This window comes from Agelaius tricolor, unplaced genomic scaffold (genome assembly GCF_023055355.1).
Source record: "Agelaius tricolor isolate 1412-34295 unplaced genomic scaffold, bAgeTri1.0.p SCAF_3, whole genome shotgun sequence".
Lineage (NCBI taxonomy): Eukaryota > Metazoa > Chordata > Aves > Passeriformes > Icteridae > Agelaius > Agelaius tricolor.
Genome location: NW_027269263.1, coordinates 8,493,193 through 8,509,594, shown reverse-complemented (window position 1 = coordinate 8,509,594; position 16,402 = coordinate 8,493,193). Strand labels below are relative to the sequence as shown.

General features: G+C 37.5%; 1 protein-coding gene across 5 annotated transcripts in view; it reads left to right on the top strand.

The window, feature by feature from the left end:
* Positions 1–16,402, top strand: part of PARPBP (PARP1 binding protein) — a 42,341-nt gene that overhangs the window by 3,394 nt on the left and 22,545 nt on the right. For all 5 annotated transcript variants that reach the window (XM_071422353.1, XM_071422354.1, XM_071422352.1 and 2 more), the window contains 4 exons: positions 5,482–5,709; positions 6,572–6,676; positions 8,130–8,300; positions 9,941–10,095. In XM_071422353.1, the coding sequence (XP_071278454.1) occupies positions 5,482–5,709; positions 6,572–6,676; positions 8,130–8,300; positions 9,941–10,095 (659 nt within the window). The remainder of the gene's footprint in view (positions 1–5,481; positions 5,710–6,571; positions 6,677–8,129; positions 8,301–9,940; positions 10,096–16,402) is intronic.

Here is a 16,402-nt window from a genome sequence, read left to right as displayed (position 1 = left end):
ACAAACAACCAAATTACACTTCTCTTCCTTTAGGAGCCTGGACAATTTTAATGGATTTGGTGTTTTAACTGGTACCTGCAGTGGAAATGAAAAATAACAAAATAACATTTCCACTGGTATTTGCAGTGGAAATGAAAAATAACAAAGCTTTTAGGAGAACTCTAGGAAAGTTTAAAAGCGTCATAATCTATTAATCTTAAATTTCACCAGAACAAGGGTAGCAAAAACTGTGATAAACCCTGATCAAACAGCAGGGATGAAAGAAAGAAAAAAAAAAGTATGCTCTGAATCCCTCTGAAAATACTTTGGTTTGTGGCACAGTTGTAGCCATGTGGCATAAAGACAAGTGGCATAAGGTCTGTAATGGGAACCTTTCACCTAGATTGATTAGTACAGATCTAAAATCTAGAAACTTTTTCAAGAAGAACCTTCCTCAAGGTTTGAAATAGTACAAACAGTTTTCAAGATGAAGTTCAGCTGAGAGTAATTGCTTTAAGTTGATGGTTTGTACCTGTGGATCAGCAGGAGTAGAGGATGAGTTGTTAGGTCAGATAATCACCTGTCATTTTCAGACTATGGTTGTTTTAGCTACTGGGGTGGGAAGCTGAAGTTTATAAAACAATTATTTTTCCAGAATCTGTGAGTTTAAGTTGTCAGACTTAAATGTGTTGTAAATCTCTTCTAGAATGAGAAGTTTGATACTGGAGGAAAAAATGCTTCGTTGTTGATTTTAGAAATATATTTTCCCTTTTGAAATCTGTGTTTCTCTATTTCTGATTTTGCATAAAAGCAGTTTTGGTATGTGTGTGTACACGAAGTGTCAAATGGTGAAGAGGAGATGTAACCCTAAAGTGTCTCTGAAAGAAGTGTTTAGTTTAGAAGGTTTAGTTCTGTTCTGTGCTTCCATGAGTGCATTTTGCATGCTGACTGAAGAATATTGTTCTGTTTGGTGTCTTGTATTTCTTCAAATGATTTCCCTAGTTATCCTGTTTCCATGTTGGCAAATGAAGAAAAATGTGGAGTTTTACAGTTACTCTCTTAAACTGTTCTATCTGTCTCCCTTTTGGTAATGAGATACTCTTAACTAACTTTGTAGCAATTTTATGTGATATGTTGCTTGTGTGATATGTTGCTTATCATGATGATGCTGCTAAGAGAGGTTGTCTTGGCCGTTCTACAGCATGATTAATTTTTCACAGAATCACAGAAGGGTTGAAGTTGGAAGGGAACTCTGGAGGTCATCTTATCCAGCCTCCCTCAAGTAGGGCACTTGTTCAGGTGTCTTTCAAATTGTCTCTGAGGATGGAGACTCCATAACCTCCCTGGACAGCCTGTGCCAGTACTCAGGCATCCTCAGAGTAAAAAGGTGTTTCCTGATGTTCAGAGGGAACCTTCTGTGTGCATTTCAGTTTGTGCCCATTGCCTCTGCTCCTACCACTGGGCACCTTAGCAAATCTCCTGGCTCCATCCTCTTTGCACCCTCCCTTCAGATATTTGTGTGCATTGAGGAACTGTTCTCTGAGCATTCTTTTCTTCAGGCTAAACAGCCACAGCCTTCTCAGCCTTTCCTCATGTGTGAGGTGCTCCTGTCCCTTAATGATGTCTGTGGGTGATAGGTGAACTTTGCTGGACTTCTCTCCAGTGTCTCCCTCACACTGAGGAGCCCAGAACTGGACACAGTACTTAAATCTGGTCTCACCAATGCTGAGTAGCCTTCTCTACAAGGGACAGGCTCTTCTTTAGAAAAGAATTTTGAGTAATAAATATTTCCCTGGATTTTTTTTTTAGAGAAAACTCCATTATGAGGCGGTTCTACTGTCTTTCCCATACCCTGTGTAATCAAATCCTATCTGTAAGCTAATTTCATGTATTTTTGTTTTGCTTAACACTTGAGGTTGTTTTAACTGTGTTAAAACTCTTGCTACCTGAGTCTTGATGCATCTTTCCTAGCTTATCAATAGGACTTTTTCTTCTCCCTCCCATCCCTCTGTCCATAGTATTACAGGTGTCTGTTTTGAGGGGTAAGAGAGGAAGCAAGGATGTGTGGAGTTGTTTTGTTTTTGTGGGGGGGTTTTGTTTGTTTTGTTTTGTTTGTTTCTAACCAGCAGGGTTCTAAATTTTCAGTCTTTTGTTTTTATCACCACTATAGTTGATAGGGTTGGCTTTAGAAAGTGCTGGTTTGTTGTTTGGGTGGGTACAGTTCTTGCTTTGCCTGTTCTGTGATTCTGCTGTTGCAACTACTGTTCCACTGTCCCATATGTACAATAGTAGTAGTAATCTTTAAATAGAGCATCTACTCTCTTGGGCCCTGGTACTTTGTCCCTCAACACTCCCCCTTGCCCACAAAAAAAAAGTGTTCAGTGCCCATGCCATTGTCATTTTATTTATTATTTTATAATATTGTAATTTCTCTAAGCTTGAGCTATTGACTTTACTGCTTCTGCATTTTGCAGCCTCACAACTGTCTGATGTCCACGTGCTTGTGTTCACATGAACCTGTTTCTCAGTCCATGCACAGCACCCTCAGCTTGATGGGAAACTTATTTAAAATGCTGCTTTTTCCTATCCTAAGGTACTTTATGTACCACAGTTTGGGAACTTCTCTGCTGTGTGAGAGTGTAGGGAAGCAGGGAAGGCTGAGCAGGACTAGAGGTAACAAGAGTGCAGAATTGCATAATGTCTTGGTTTGGAAAGACAGGTGTCTGCTAAGGAAGGCAGGACCTCCCCTGAATGGAAACTGTAAACCCCCTCCCTCCAAATGGTTATAAATTTGAAATTAAGGGGGACTCTCAGGCAAAGATATGGGAGCAGGAATAACATTTCTTTTATTAGGAAAGAAAATTTAAAAAAAATAAACAATGCAGTAAATCAAAACAACACTGACAGAGTCAGAACACAACCTGCCAGCCTGTGGGTCAGGGTGTTGGTAGCAGTCCCATTGGAAATGTGGCTGCAGCCCTCCTGGAGTGTCAGGTGTGGTTCTGTTGGAGCAGGGATCCTGTAGAAAAGGGTGTGTTCTTCCTCTAAAGATCCAGTGGAAAGGGCAGCTGTTCCTCTGGGAAATCCAGTGGAAATGCTATTCTGGTATCCCAGGATCTCAGATTATATCCAGCTGGGAATGCTTGGCTCCTCCCTCTGGGCAGAGCATCTCCCAGTGGGATGCTGTAGTTCTTATCAGTCATGCAGTGGCATTCAATGGCCTGTTATCAGCAGATGCCTCCCCAGAGGGAGGAGTGGTTGTAGAAGAGATAAGGAAAAAACTGCCCAATTAACAGAGGACAACTGCCATACCTCTAACAGATGGTAAATAGAATATACATATTGCTTGGCAATCCAGGGAACCCAACTCAAGGACAAAGCCAGAAAACAATGCTGCAGTCTGGGAGTGTGCCTGGAAAGAATAGACCCAACACAGAGGTGGTGCTTAAAGCAGTCTTTTACACACACATTCCTAAAAGGGTTGGTGAGCCTTTGTTTGGGGAAGGTGGAAGCCAAAATTTTGATGCTGAAATGCACAGCTTTCTAGTTTTTGAAACAATTTGCTGTCAAAATAGATATTAATTTGCTATGCAGTTAGCACTAGAAAACTTACAATACCTTCAAAATAGTAAAAAATGGTGTCTTTAAGCATGAAATGATGCTACTGGATTTCAGACATTCTAAGACCAGAGTCCCCAGGTAATTTAATATGATGTATTACCAGGAAGTGAAGGTACTTTATAATACTGTATTGGTTCTATTCCTATGAAATGAAATACTTGCTCTGCCTGTAATAGAATGAAAGCATGGGACTTTTTGAACTTCCTTAAGCTATTAGCCAGTTGACAAATGCTTACTGCAAAACACCACAGTATTTTTAAAATTAATTTTAAAATCAGAGACTTGAAAAAATGACTGTGTAAGTAATAGAATATGCCATCACAGTAAATGCTTGATCACAGAGGTTAATATCTGGAATGCAATATTTGGATTTAAAATATTTTTGTAGCACTAACATAAACCTTGCTAATCTCTGCAGGCCCTTGATCTGGTGAGGAAAGGTTTTGATTTATTAGATACCTTATGAAGTTGTACTTTAACTTGGTACTCCTGAAGGATTTTGATTCAAAAAGTGAGAAAACAACATTTTTTCCCCATCTGCTGCTGCTTTGATCTGTTTAAATTGAGTTATAATATGATTATATGTTTAATTTTTTGAGAGGCTGAAATGAAAATCAGGTGCTTTTCAGAAAACACATATGCAGTTTTAACATTCTGGTAATATGTGGAATAATATGCAAGTTCATAGTGCTGATTTCTCATAACCCATGCACAAATAAGAAGGCAGAAAAGTGCCCTGCAGCTAATATGCATGAGTGTTATTTAATTTTCTCTCCTTGTTCTTTGCCTAGGCAACATCAAAATAGTTGACTTTCAGGATTTTGGAATTGTGTATTGAGGTCTATTGAGAAAGTTGTACTAAATGTGTTAGAACCCAAAGGAAGGATCATTTGGCGCAGGAGCAATGTAAATTGTTAGAATTTCTTATGTTTCCTTATTTTCATGTGTTCTGTTGCTAATGGTGTTTATAAGTAATTAATTTGCTTTATGTGGAAATGTCATGAAATAGAATTAAACCTTTGCTGTAGACAGGAGCCATCTGCCACTATGGACAGTGCAAAGCAGGGCTTGTTACTTGGAAACAGGGCATTTATCTCATGTTACAGGGTGAAAACCACCTTTTTTTGCTGCCACATATTGGGGAGTGCTTTAGATATGAGGAGTGTGGACAAAAGTTTACAGCAGGAGCTGGGAACTGGTACTCAGTTTAAAGAGCAGGGTGTGGACAAAAATGAGGAGGACAAGTTGTGAAAGAGAAGGTGGTAAGAGCAAGTGGTTGGAGGAGATAGCAGAGGGGCACATGGAACAAAATCTGATATTTTTCACCAGCAGAATGTAGTCTATACTGCATAGTTAATGTTAATTAGTAGTAGTAACAGAGGGATGTGCAGGCTTTAATGCATTTTTTAGAACTGTGTAGCAGCACTGTCAATGTTATGATAAAGTATGACTGTATTAGCACAAGAAAGAAAAGCTCCTTTTTTTAAACTCACATATGTTCTCCCAGTTTACTGCTTGAAACAAAGTAAGGGAGCCATATTTACTCCCTTTAGGAAGTAAATGCCTGCCATGCTGATAACTGTTTCTGCAAATAAAGAACTTTATGCAAGAAGTAGTCCTGCAACATTCACTGTATTTTCTCATGAGTGAAGTTTAATGTACGTGCTTGGTATTTTAAAGATCAGGAACAAATACTGACAGAATATAACAAAATTCAACTGTCAATGTGAAGCTGTAAGACTTGGTTTCCGATCAATTTAAATTATAATGATTTGCAAATATATGTTTGTTGTTTATATATTTGCAGCTTGCTTTAAATTTCTTTTCAAAACTGTGCTGAATTATGAAACTTTTTGTTTTTGCTTTTTTTGATTCTGTTAGCATCTTGGAGACTTCACAGTATCTCTTAGTGATGTGTTGGAAACATGGAACTATTTGTTACATGACAAACTGGGGTTGAGTGAAAACATGAAAGAACCTGAAAATTATGGTGATGTGAAAAAAGCCTATCATGCCTTCTTAGCAAGAAGCAATATGTTAGATTTAATAGACATATATCAGAAGTGCTGTAGTCTTGGAGTTTTAGCTGAAGATGAAAGCATATACCCTGTAAGTATTATGTTTATTTGACCTCTTATGTTGTTTTGACATATTTTTGCTTTGTTATGGATTTATGACACTTCTAATTATACCCTGGACCTCTGGATTATTCACAACTTTGGGGAAGTCCTTGAGTTCAAATTACTAAATTTTTTAAAGGGATTTTAAATTCACTCAAAAATTATTTCTCTATTGTCCTGCTGGATCGTGAGTTCCCACAACTCTTCTATGAATGACTCCTTGCCATAAATTAGAATGAGAAATAAACTGAAGAGATTTGACAAAACTGGAACAAAGCTTAGAAATTTACATGCCATGGAGTTTTGGTTGTATGTTGATGTGCAGCCAAAATATTTTTAATGATTACCCTTTTGAAAACACCATGGGTTTTAAACAAAACTTCTGTATAATATATGCATTTGCATGTTAAGGTTTTTTTTTCAGAAGTTCCAGTTCAGCCACTCAGTTACAGCTCTGTTGTAGTTTATTGCAGGTCTTTTGTTTATTTGGGAGTTTTAATGTGTTTTCTCTTCCTCCCACTTTTCATGGGGAAGATAGAGAACTTAGATGAGTTAATGAGCTCTTCCTGAACTTGGCATAACATATTAATATTCTCCAAAGTGTAAGCAGTGGTTTTTTAGTGCAAGTGTATAACATAACTGTTTGAGATAATTTCTAAGTTCATTTTAATCTTGCACTTCATTTCTCTACAAGAACAGTTGTACTTCAGAAGACTAAAACTAAAAGTAGACTGTAAGGGCTGTGCTGACTTCAAACACAAGCAAAGTGACTGGTTTACACCAGGTTTTACACCCACTTTTGCTCTCTAGTAATCTTCATATTTAAGTTTATTATGATCTTTTTATTAAAGGTTCAACTCTTGGAATTTATTTCTGGTGTAATGAATGCACAAGAAAATGGTTCTGTTCTTTCTACTCCTACACGAATCAACAGACAGGACAAGGAGCATGTGAAGGTAAAAATTATTTTTGTCTCTTGTAAAGTTCTGTATCCATTGAAAAGATGAAATATAACATAGTTTTACTTTCCAGTGATTGTTATTCACATGTGGCTGGGTTGAAAAAAAAAAACCTGCATATCCAAATTCTGTATCACTTGAGTATATCGTAGGTGTGTGGGGGGCTATGTGCTGAAATTTATATTCTGGAGGGCAGTCCAGCATGACAGGCCCTTGATGTAGAACAAATTTTTCTACAAATAACACCATCACTCAAACATTGTTTTGACTGAACATTAAATAACTGAAGTACTCTCCTTTGATTTCATTTTATTAGCTTGTAGTCCCTTACATATGAAGAAATCTGAATAGCCACTGTAGTGGTAGCTGGAGCAAAGCAAACAAGGTTTGGCTGTCCCAATAGAGGACTTGAGGACTCTCTCCCTTTACCCTTTCAACCACCACAATAAGAATCTCTGGGTACTTTCTAGCAGTGTTTGAAATGCTGTAGCTTTAGTCATGTCCAAACGTGCTTTTCTCATAATAAATGGCAATTTCAAAGCAAACTTTGGTATAACTCAAAATATTTCTGGACAAGGAAATATTTTCTGAACTGAGGTTTTCCCCTAAACAGCACTTCTACCACTAACACAGAGGCTTTCTTACTGCTTTGACTTCTGCAGTAAAAATATTCTTTGCTCTTTTTTCCTCCTCTGGGGACTGTCTTTGCAGACTATCACATGTACATGTTTGGTTTTGTAATATATTTTTTGTTGTTTATGTACTGTGGTATGAGAAGATATTCCATAGCAGGTATAAATTTTCTTGTTATATGTTCTTCTGTTAATGGCCTCTTTTTTTAATTTATTTTTTTTCTTTGCTTCCAATAAAACTGCAAATTCTTCTGTTCTGGGGCTGTTGTTCTCACAGGGTCTTGAACAGTGCTGCAATATTAGCAATTACAATGTTAATATATTGGTTATGTGGGTGGGGCTGGATCACAATTTTTGTCCAAACTCCGTCAGTGGAGTTTCTTTGATTGAAATTCCCTGGAACCCAAAAGAAAAAATTACTGAATCTGTGACAGAGCTGGCAACTGGTTTAAAATCTTAGTCTTTTTGAAGTTAATGGCAAACTCTTATGTGGTTTAATGGTACTAGCATTTGCTTTGTGATAGAAAAGGGATGTCTGTGGGGAGGTTTCTAAACAGAGATTTATAACCAATTTTAATAACCCTCAAACACCTTGTGAATATTCAAGCACCAAATATGCAATTCTAACTTATTTATCATGTTTGTTTTCATCAAGACTCCCAGAATCCTCATGCATAAAGTAGCATTTTGAAATGATGCAAGGTGAATTAATATTCTTCCAAAAACTACATCAGTACATGTCTAATTAACTTTAAAATAAAATGAAACATTATTTTCAGCAGCAGGAGGACCAATTTGTGTGATGTTTTCTCATACAGGTGGCAGTCCTGGCAAAGAAGTCTGTCTGTTCATATTTAAGCCTTTTGGTGAATTCTAAGGATGATCTGGCATTGGCTCATATTTTAAATGTTCCTGACAGAGGACTTGGTAGAGAAGCTTTCACTAACATCAAACATGCCTCACAGGAGAGAAAAATGTCCATTTTTCTGGTATGTGTGTCAAAGGAATCTTCCTGGAAGTCAGGGCCAATAAATTAGATCTCTGAACAGAGAATATGGCTTTAATCTAATAAGCAACACTGATGTTTGCAAGCTGAGTCCAGTACCACCAAGAACAGGATTTTTAAGCTGAAAAGACCATGAACAGGATTTTAAAGCCAAAAAGACAATAGATTCTGTGGGGAGAAACAGTTTCTTGTTTGGTCATGGGATCTCAAGGTGGACAGTAAAAATAGTTTGTGTGTATCTTAAGAGTTCTAAAATGGGATCTTGCTTTAATTGTCAGCAAAGAACCATCTCAAAAATAGGTGAAATAAGGCAAATAAGAATTCTTTCTCCAAAGAACCACTGTAGTCCCTCATACTCAAAATAGTAATTGAATTTTGCATGCAGTGTAGCCTCAGTGCAGACAACAGCAGTCTGAGTTTAAAAACAGTATGGGTATGTAGTCACTGAAGCAGCTGCATTCTCAAACTTTTATTGTTGAATAAATATGGAAAAGTTGTGAAATCTCAGTTCCAGGTTTAATTATTTTAGCTCCCAATGCTCTGTTAACATTGTGTAAAAAGCTGTATGTGTTTGGTCTGGATTTACCATGTCTTCTTCACAGTTGCCAGAGGGGAAACTTCTCTACTGTGTAAAGAAGTCATCTTTTCTGGCATCTGTGTCTTGTAGAAATCCTGAAAATGAGAGTATTTTCCATTGGGAAGGCAAAGTCCTATGAATTGTGTACTTGATCCATAGGAAATCTTTAGCACAAAGACAGGAATACTGGCAGGTTTACTTTCTGTGCTAGTTATTCCAGTTTTTCTCTTTCCAGCCTTAAGAGCTTTATGATTTAGCTCTGTACTCTGAAATTAAAATTTGTGTGTAGAATTAACATTACTGCATCCATGTCAAATTGGATTGTTATCCTTACTTTCACCTTCCTGGACAACTGCTAGGGGTTTTGTTCTTACTGTTGCCTTAAAATTTTGGGGTTGTACTCTAAGGTATGCTTTTGGCACATTTGTGTTGTCTTACAGCATATAAAAATATGTGGACACTTTCAGAATGACAGAAGCCTTAGCTGTCATCATTTCTGATAAGATTTGAAGATACATTATTTGCATCTCTGAAAATTGTTATAAGCTGAAGTCAACATTTACATGCTTATGATAAAATTGTCCTTGGGTCATAGAGAGCCCTCAGAATATAAGAGCAGTTTTTGTGAGGCCAGCAGGAGCATTTGAACGGCCACAACAACAAAAGAGTTTTGTATGATGATTTAATAAGTTTTTTGTCCTAAGCTTTCAAGAGGCTGATGTAAACATCAAATTAGTTTGGGTTATTTTACTTTGGCTTGTGGGTTGTTTTTTTTTTAATACTATTATTCAATTAAAGTATTGACCTTGAAAATATTGAGATGTACAGAGCATGTTTGATTTCAGGGAAATTATTTCTTCCCTGAAATCAAACTTCTAGTTATTATCAATTATCTAGTTATTATCACTATAACTTCTAGTTATATCTTCTAGTTATTGCCAGCCAGCTTTTACACAGTTTGCAGACCTGTAGGAAAGGCTCATTTCAATGTATATACAGTCCATGTCTGTCTGTAGTTTGATATTTCTGGCTATTTCTCCTAATAGATGGCAACATCCTTTATCCGGACCATAGAACTTGGAGGAAGAGACTCTGCATCTTCTTTGTATGATCCTTTGAGAGCCCATGTAAAAGGGCTTTCCAACTTTGTGAATTTTATTGACAAGCTGCAAGAAATTGTTGGTGAAATCTTAAATACAAGGTAATAGATTTTTGTCCTGGTGAGACCCTCCTTTTCTTGGGCTTGAATAAAAAGAACAAAAGAAAATCAAATAATGTACTCACTAAGGAATTCAGAGTAAATTTTTAAAGATTAAACCCTATTTGAAAATATAATTGAAAAGCAACTGGAGTAGGCTTATGAATTTTTGGGGTTTTTTCTTGAATTTTTATCAAATCTATGTATGTATGGTGGTTTGGTTACTTCCCTAGTTGTAAATGAAGTTATGAAGATTTCCAACTTGAGTCTGGTAAGTGCATAAACTGATATGTGCCTTACTTCTTGCTACTTAATTCCTTCCTTTTGGCCATTTCATTCTGTTTACCCTTCTGTAAAGGAGTCTTTATTGCTGCTAACAAATGACAGTGTTTCTTTTATTTTAGCTATATAAACGAAGCATAAGAATTATTTCTTAGGGAGCCTCTGGTGGAGTTGCTGATTTTGATTATGTTTGAAGAACTGAAGTTAGTCTTTTGGGCAGGCTTATAAATTTGTGATTAATTAGAGAAGTGTAAATGTAACACAGAGGTTTGAATTGGTAAGTACTGGCATTATTACAGAGAGAAGAGCTATTTTCTTAAGCTTCATTGAAAATAATTTTGTCATTTATAATCAGTAATTTTTCCATACAAAACTTTGGCAAATCAGCTATGAGTTCTGTCCTTGATACTAAAGAATTTTTTTTTCAGGTTTTAGTTGAGTCTAATCCTCACAGTGGAAAACAAAATGTTACAAGTAAGCATTATTTAAGTTAATATTCAGTTTCCAATGAAGCTGGAAGTGGGATGTATTTCTGAAGTTGTTTTGCAGTTTTGTCTTTTTTATTCTGTTTTTTATTCTTTCATTTCAACATCCTGTATGCCAGAGACATACTGTCTGTGCTGTTGATTAAAGAGAACTATTTGCTCAACATATAGTATATGCTATTTTTCCTTTGTTTAAATCATATCTGGCACTGTATATTGATAAAAAATGAGAAATGGAAAAATATGCATATGCACGAGCTTTTTAGGATGAAAAGACTTTATCAGGTGAATACAGTTCAGAAAAGTGTAGCATAAAATGCTGCATCTTGTTAATTACTCTTCTGTTTAAAAGAGGATGTTTAAATGTGAGAAAAATCATAGTGAGATAGTTGCTGGGAGTTATAAGCTTCTCACTGGGTGAATTGTCCAGAGATTGGAAATGCTTTTTAGCACTTCAATATTTATTGTGTAGCTTACCCTGCTGCACCTACTGTGCCATTTATTGTGGGGTATAAGTATTGTTAAATTGGCTGTACACGTGTAAGTGTTGCTGTTTGTCTTGCTAACCAGGAGTGGAAGGTGGCTGTACTGTGCTGTTTGTAGCACCTCTCGTACTCCACATGGCCTTTATACTCTTGCAATGTAAAATATGTTTTTCATTTGTGTATCTATAGATATTTTCAAGTGTTTGCTATGTCACATGGATGAGGACTGTCTGTGTGTCCTGCCCGTCATGTGCCAGTTGTTGGGAGTTCTAGAGGATCCACTTCTGTGCAAAAAATTTTTTCTAGTTCTGTTACTGCTGCAAAGTAAAGACCAGAGGGAAGGAAAAGGCAGCAATGCAGCAGAATCCTGAGTTACCTAATCTATAGAAGCCTGCTGAGAAATAAAAAAGCAAGCTAGACAACCTGTCTGCAGCATTGCTCTTTCTCTGATGCAGAGATTAGCCAACCTGCAGTAACCAGGTCTCTGTATTGGCTATACCACAAGAAAAATGCTGTGTTTTTTACTTAATGATTAGAAATCTGTTCTTTTAGTTCAAATTTGTTACAGTGGATATCTATGAAACTTGTAATTGCACAAAATACAAAGTAGCCAAATAAATGGTGGGTCACTGTGGGATGCATATTGAAAAGAGGCTTTCTTCATCTGCCTGATTCCTTTGCTTTGGGAATCTAGAAACCAAATTGAAGATCTTGGACAGTGGTGGGAAGTGCTCAAGAATATTTTGAACTTAGGAGATATTGTGCAACCAAGTATCTGTTAACCTATGGAGAATAACAAAAATGTTTCTCATCTCCCCATCATTCAGTTGAGAAAGTGAATGGTAGATTGGATGAACAAAGGGAAATCTTTCAAACAGAGTGGAAGTTTAATGAAACTATGATGGTTTGGTTCAAATATGGCACTCCTGATAGCAGGAGAAATGGAAAGACAAAATGAAATTTGGTAGTTTCAAGGTGTATTCACTGAAGACAACATTCCTACAAATCTCTGGCATGTTGAAATTGTTTGCCTGTCTTCATTCTCTAGATGTCTAATATTAGAAGACATCACTAATCTTTCAAGAATCAGTAGCATGAATATTCGTAACATTGGGGGTGCTGTAAAACTTGTAATGCTAAAACTATTTATAGATTGGTGTGTATAAGACTTGGACAATGTTAATACGGTAAATGGAGAACTTGGATGTTCTACTTTTTTACACCTGCTTCTTGACAAGGAGCATAGCAGTGTTGTATTTGTCAGTGGAACGGATGATTATTAAACACGTTAAGATCTGAAAACTCTTTCCTGCTGGTATAAATGAAAAGCTGCACTTCCAATCCATCATTTCGGAAACCCTTTTCTTTTAGGCCAGAAGAACTCCTGAAAATGACTTTTCCCAAGTTTGTTTAAAAAGTGTGACTTAAAATTGGAATGCAAAAACTCATTTGTCACGCTGGTTACTGTGCTTGATGGTTGGTACGGGGGCATGTGTGTACCTATACCTAGACGTTAAAATCCCCACTAATTTTGCAGAGTAGCAGAGTTGGGAGGTTGGCAGCATGTTTTCCCCTCAGCTGGGCGCTGCCCTCGGCGCAGGCAGCGGCCGCTGGGTGTCACCATCGCCCAGCTCACACCGGAGCCGGGTCCCGCTCGCTCCGGAGCGGCTCCGCATCGCGGGCCCCTGCAGCCTCCGCAGCCCGCTGGAGCATCGCACAGCTCGCCTCCACCGTGTGGACTTGTGCTCTCTGCTTCCCCTCGACAGGGGAAATGCTGTTTCTTGTATGCTTCCTTTGGGAAGGCGATTGCATCTCGAGGTGCGGTAGTATTCAGGAATAGAAAACAAATTGGACTCTATCTAGGCTTGTCCTGAATGTTTGAGTTAATTGGACAGTGTTCAGGCAGCCCTGGAGGTTTGCGGTCCAAAGTTGCTGGAAAGTTGTGCAAGCATACGCAAAACATTGTATATAGGATTGCTTAAATTTAGGATTATAGAATAATTCAGGTTGGAAGGAACATCAGAAAGTTTTTGGTCCAACATCCCACTCAAAGCAGGGTCAATTATGGAGTCAGCTCAGGTTAATCAGGGCTTTATCCAGACAAGTTTTGTACAGTCTCCATCCTTGGAGGTTTTTAATCTCCCTCTTGGCAGCCTATTCCAACTGCTTTTGTCCTCACGGTGAAAAGTTGTGGGTTTTTTTTTCTTATACTGAGTTGGGATCTCTCTTGTTTCAGTTTATACCTATTGTCTTTTTTCACTGCCTGTCAACATGAGTCTGGCTCCATATTCTTGCTTGCCACCCTGTAGGTATTGGAAAGCTGTTAGTAAATCCCCCTGAAGCCTTCTCTTCTGCAGCCTGAACAAGCTGTTCCCAAAGCTGCTTCTCACAGGGCATGTCTGCCTGACCAGCTTGGCAGCCCTCTGCTGAACTTGCTCCAGTTTATCAGTGTCTTTCCTGGACTGGGGGCCCAAAACTGGACACAGTATTCTAAATTTGGTCCAACGAGTGCTGATTAGAGAGGGATAATCACATTCCTCAGACTACTGGCTACGCTACTGTTGATGCAGCCAAGGATACTGTAGGCCTTCTTTGCTGCCAAGGCATGCTCCTGGCTTGCAGCTTGCTTGCTGAACATGCACCAAGGTTTTTTACACAGAGCTGCTCCCCAGCCTGTATCATTGCAAGGGGTTATTCCTTTCCAAGACTTTGCATGTCTTGTTGAATTTTATATGGTTCTTGTCAGCCTGTTCCTCTTGTCTGTTTAGGTATCTTTGCGTGGCAGCTCTGCCCTCAAGAGCATTGACTGTTCCATCCAATTTGGTGTCATCTGCAAACTTGATGAGCATGTTATTTTAGAGAGTCACTGCCAAAGGTAATAGGAAAAAAAACAGGTTTCAGGATAGGCCCCTATGTTACTCCATTGTTACAACGTTTGCTACCTTCTGAGCATGATGATCCAACTAGTTGTTAACTCCTCTAATTATCCATCCATCCGACTGTAACATCAGTACTCCTATGTTGAGAGTATTCCCTGACAGTATTGATAAGCCTTGCTACAGTCAAGGGAAATGGCACCCACCATTCTCCCCAGTCTGCAGATCCAGTCATTTTGTTAAAGGGAAAAACAGATTGGTTAGGCATAATTTACATTTGATAACTGCTTATAGTTACTGGCTGCTACCTAATCTTTCATATGCCCAGATATGTGTTCTTAGAAGACTTTGCATTATTTTCTTGAGGAACAAAGTGAGTCTGATGAACTTGTGGTCTCCCAGACTATCCTTACAGGGTTTTTTAGGTGGTATTTTTTTTGGGTTTTTTTGCAATTATTTTCTTTTCTCCATTTGTCACCCTGGTCACCCTGACTTTTCAAAGATGATATAAAGTTCTCTTATGAGGGTGTTTGCCAGTTCTATTAAGGCTGTTGGATGCAATCCATTTGGTTCAATGTTCTTGAACATAGTACTGTCAAGTGAAGTCTGATTTGATCTTTAACCACTGCTGGCAGCTCTTTTCTGAAAAATTACTCTAATCAGACTGTTGGTAAAGACTGAGGCAAAGAAGGCACAGAGTACTTCTGTTTTATCTGTGCCCACACTGTTACAAAATCTGCCTTTCAGCAAAGGTCCCTCATTTTCTTTGTTCAGCAGGTGAAGCTCGTTTAACATTCCTTGTAATTGTCAACTTCAGCTGAGCTTTGGTTTTCCGGATAATCCCTAAATGCCCAGGTGATGTTTTTAGATCATTTGTAATCTGTCCCTTCTTCACCATTCTTTGTGAAGCCCTTTTGCATTCAAGCTCTGTCATCAGTTCACTGTTTAGCCAAGCTGGTCTGCTGATATTTCTGCATATTTTCCTAAGTGTTGTGATGGAATGGTCCTGTGCTCGTAATATTATTATAGTGTAATATAATTTATGTTATTATGATTAATAACAGCTTGCCTGAGCGCCTTTGCCTTTTAGAACTTTCTCACAGGGAATTCAGTGGCTGCTCATCAAGACTTATTCTAGGAAGAATACTTGTTTACTTTTATAGCAACTTTGTCACCAGACTTGCATAGCAAAGCTTGGGATGGAGAATATGAAGAGTCCTTCTAATTTCTTCCAATGAGCTGAACGAGAAATTTTAGCCAATACAGCAAAAGTAGCAGCAACAAGATGGAAAAATACTCTGCAACAGGTTGCTTTTTTTGCTGTGTTTTTGTTATGGATATAATAATCTGAAGCTCCAAAGGCTCTAAGGAGGAGTCTTCACTTAATTTTGGTATCTGTCAGAAAATTAGATTAATAATCATACGTACATTGCTGGAGGTGGAATTTTTGAGTACTGTGAGTGCTCTGATATAGTTTTTTCCTTTACAGATATATTTAAAATCTATGATTTTATGTTGATAAACATAAAATCATATCTATGCTATGATTTGAAATTTTGAAATCTAAGTGAACACAAACTGCTAATTTTTTTAAAAATTTATGCTTATAAGAAATAAGGCTTTAGATTTGCTTTAAAAGCACATCTACTGCTCTGTTAGAAATATTTGTATAGTATTTCTTCCTAGACACATTTTTTCCCATTCTTTTACCCAGGTAGATGGAGCTCTAGTTGGCATCTTGTTGCTTTGTGTTTGAGAATGGAATTACTGCTACTCTCTTTCTATAGCTCTAAATTAAAAAATTGGAGAACTGAGCAGTTGTTAAGTTATAAAGCATCTTTTAAATCCATAACAAGGAAAAAAGGCTGTGATCTCCTCTCACCCTATGATTACTGGGTGTTTGTGATTTTTTTTAAGATACTTGTTCCCACTACCTAAGTCAGATTGCTATATATTTGTCATCTATTTTTTACCTCTGTTGAAGTTGAATTGAATGAATGATAATGTTAACATTAGTATAATGGAATTTTGACATATTCTTTTTTGTTCTTGGAATAGACTTCAGGACTCTGTTCTGCTTTTTATCAGGTTTTGAATATTGTCCATATCCTCAACATTTTTTTCCTTGTTTTTGCTATTTTAAGCTTTTCCAAAAGAGATGTATTTTCAGAAAATAAATAAA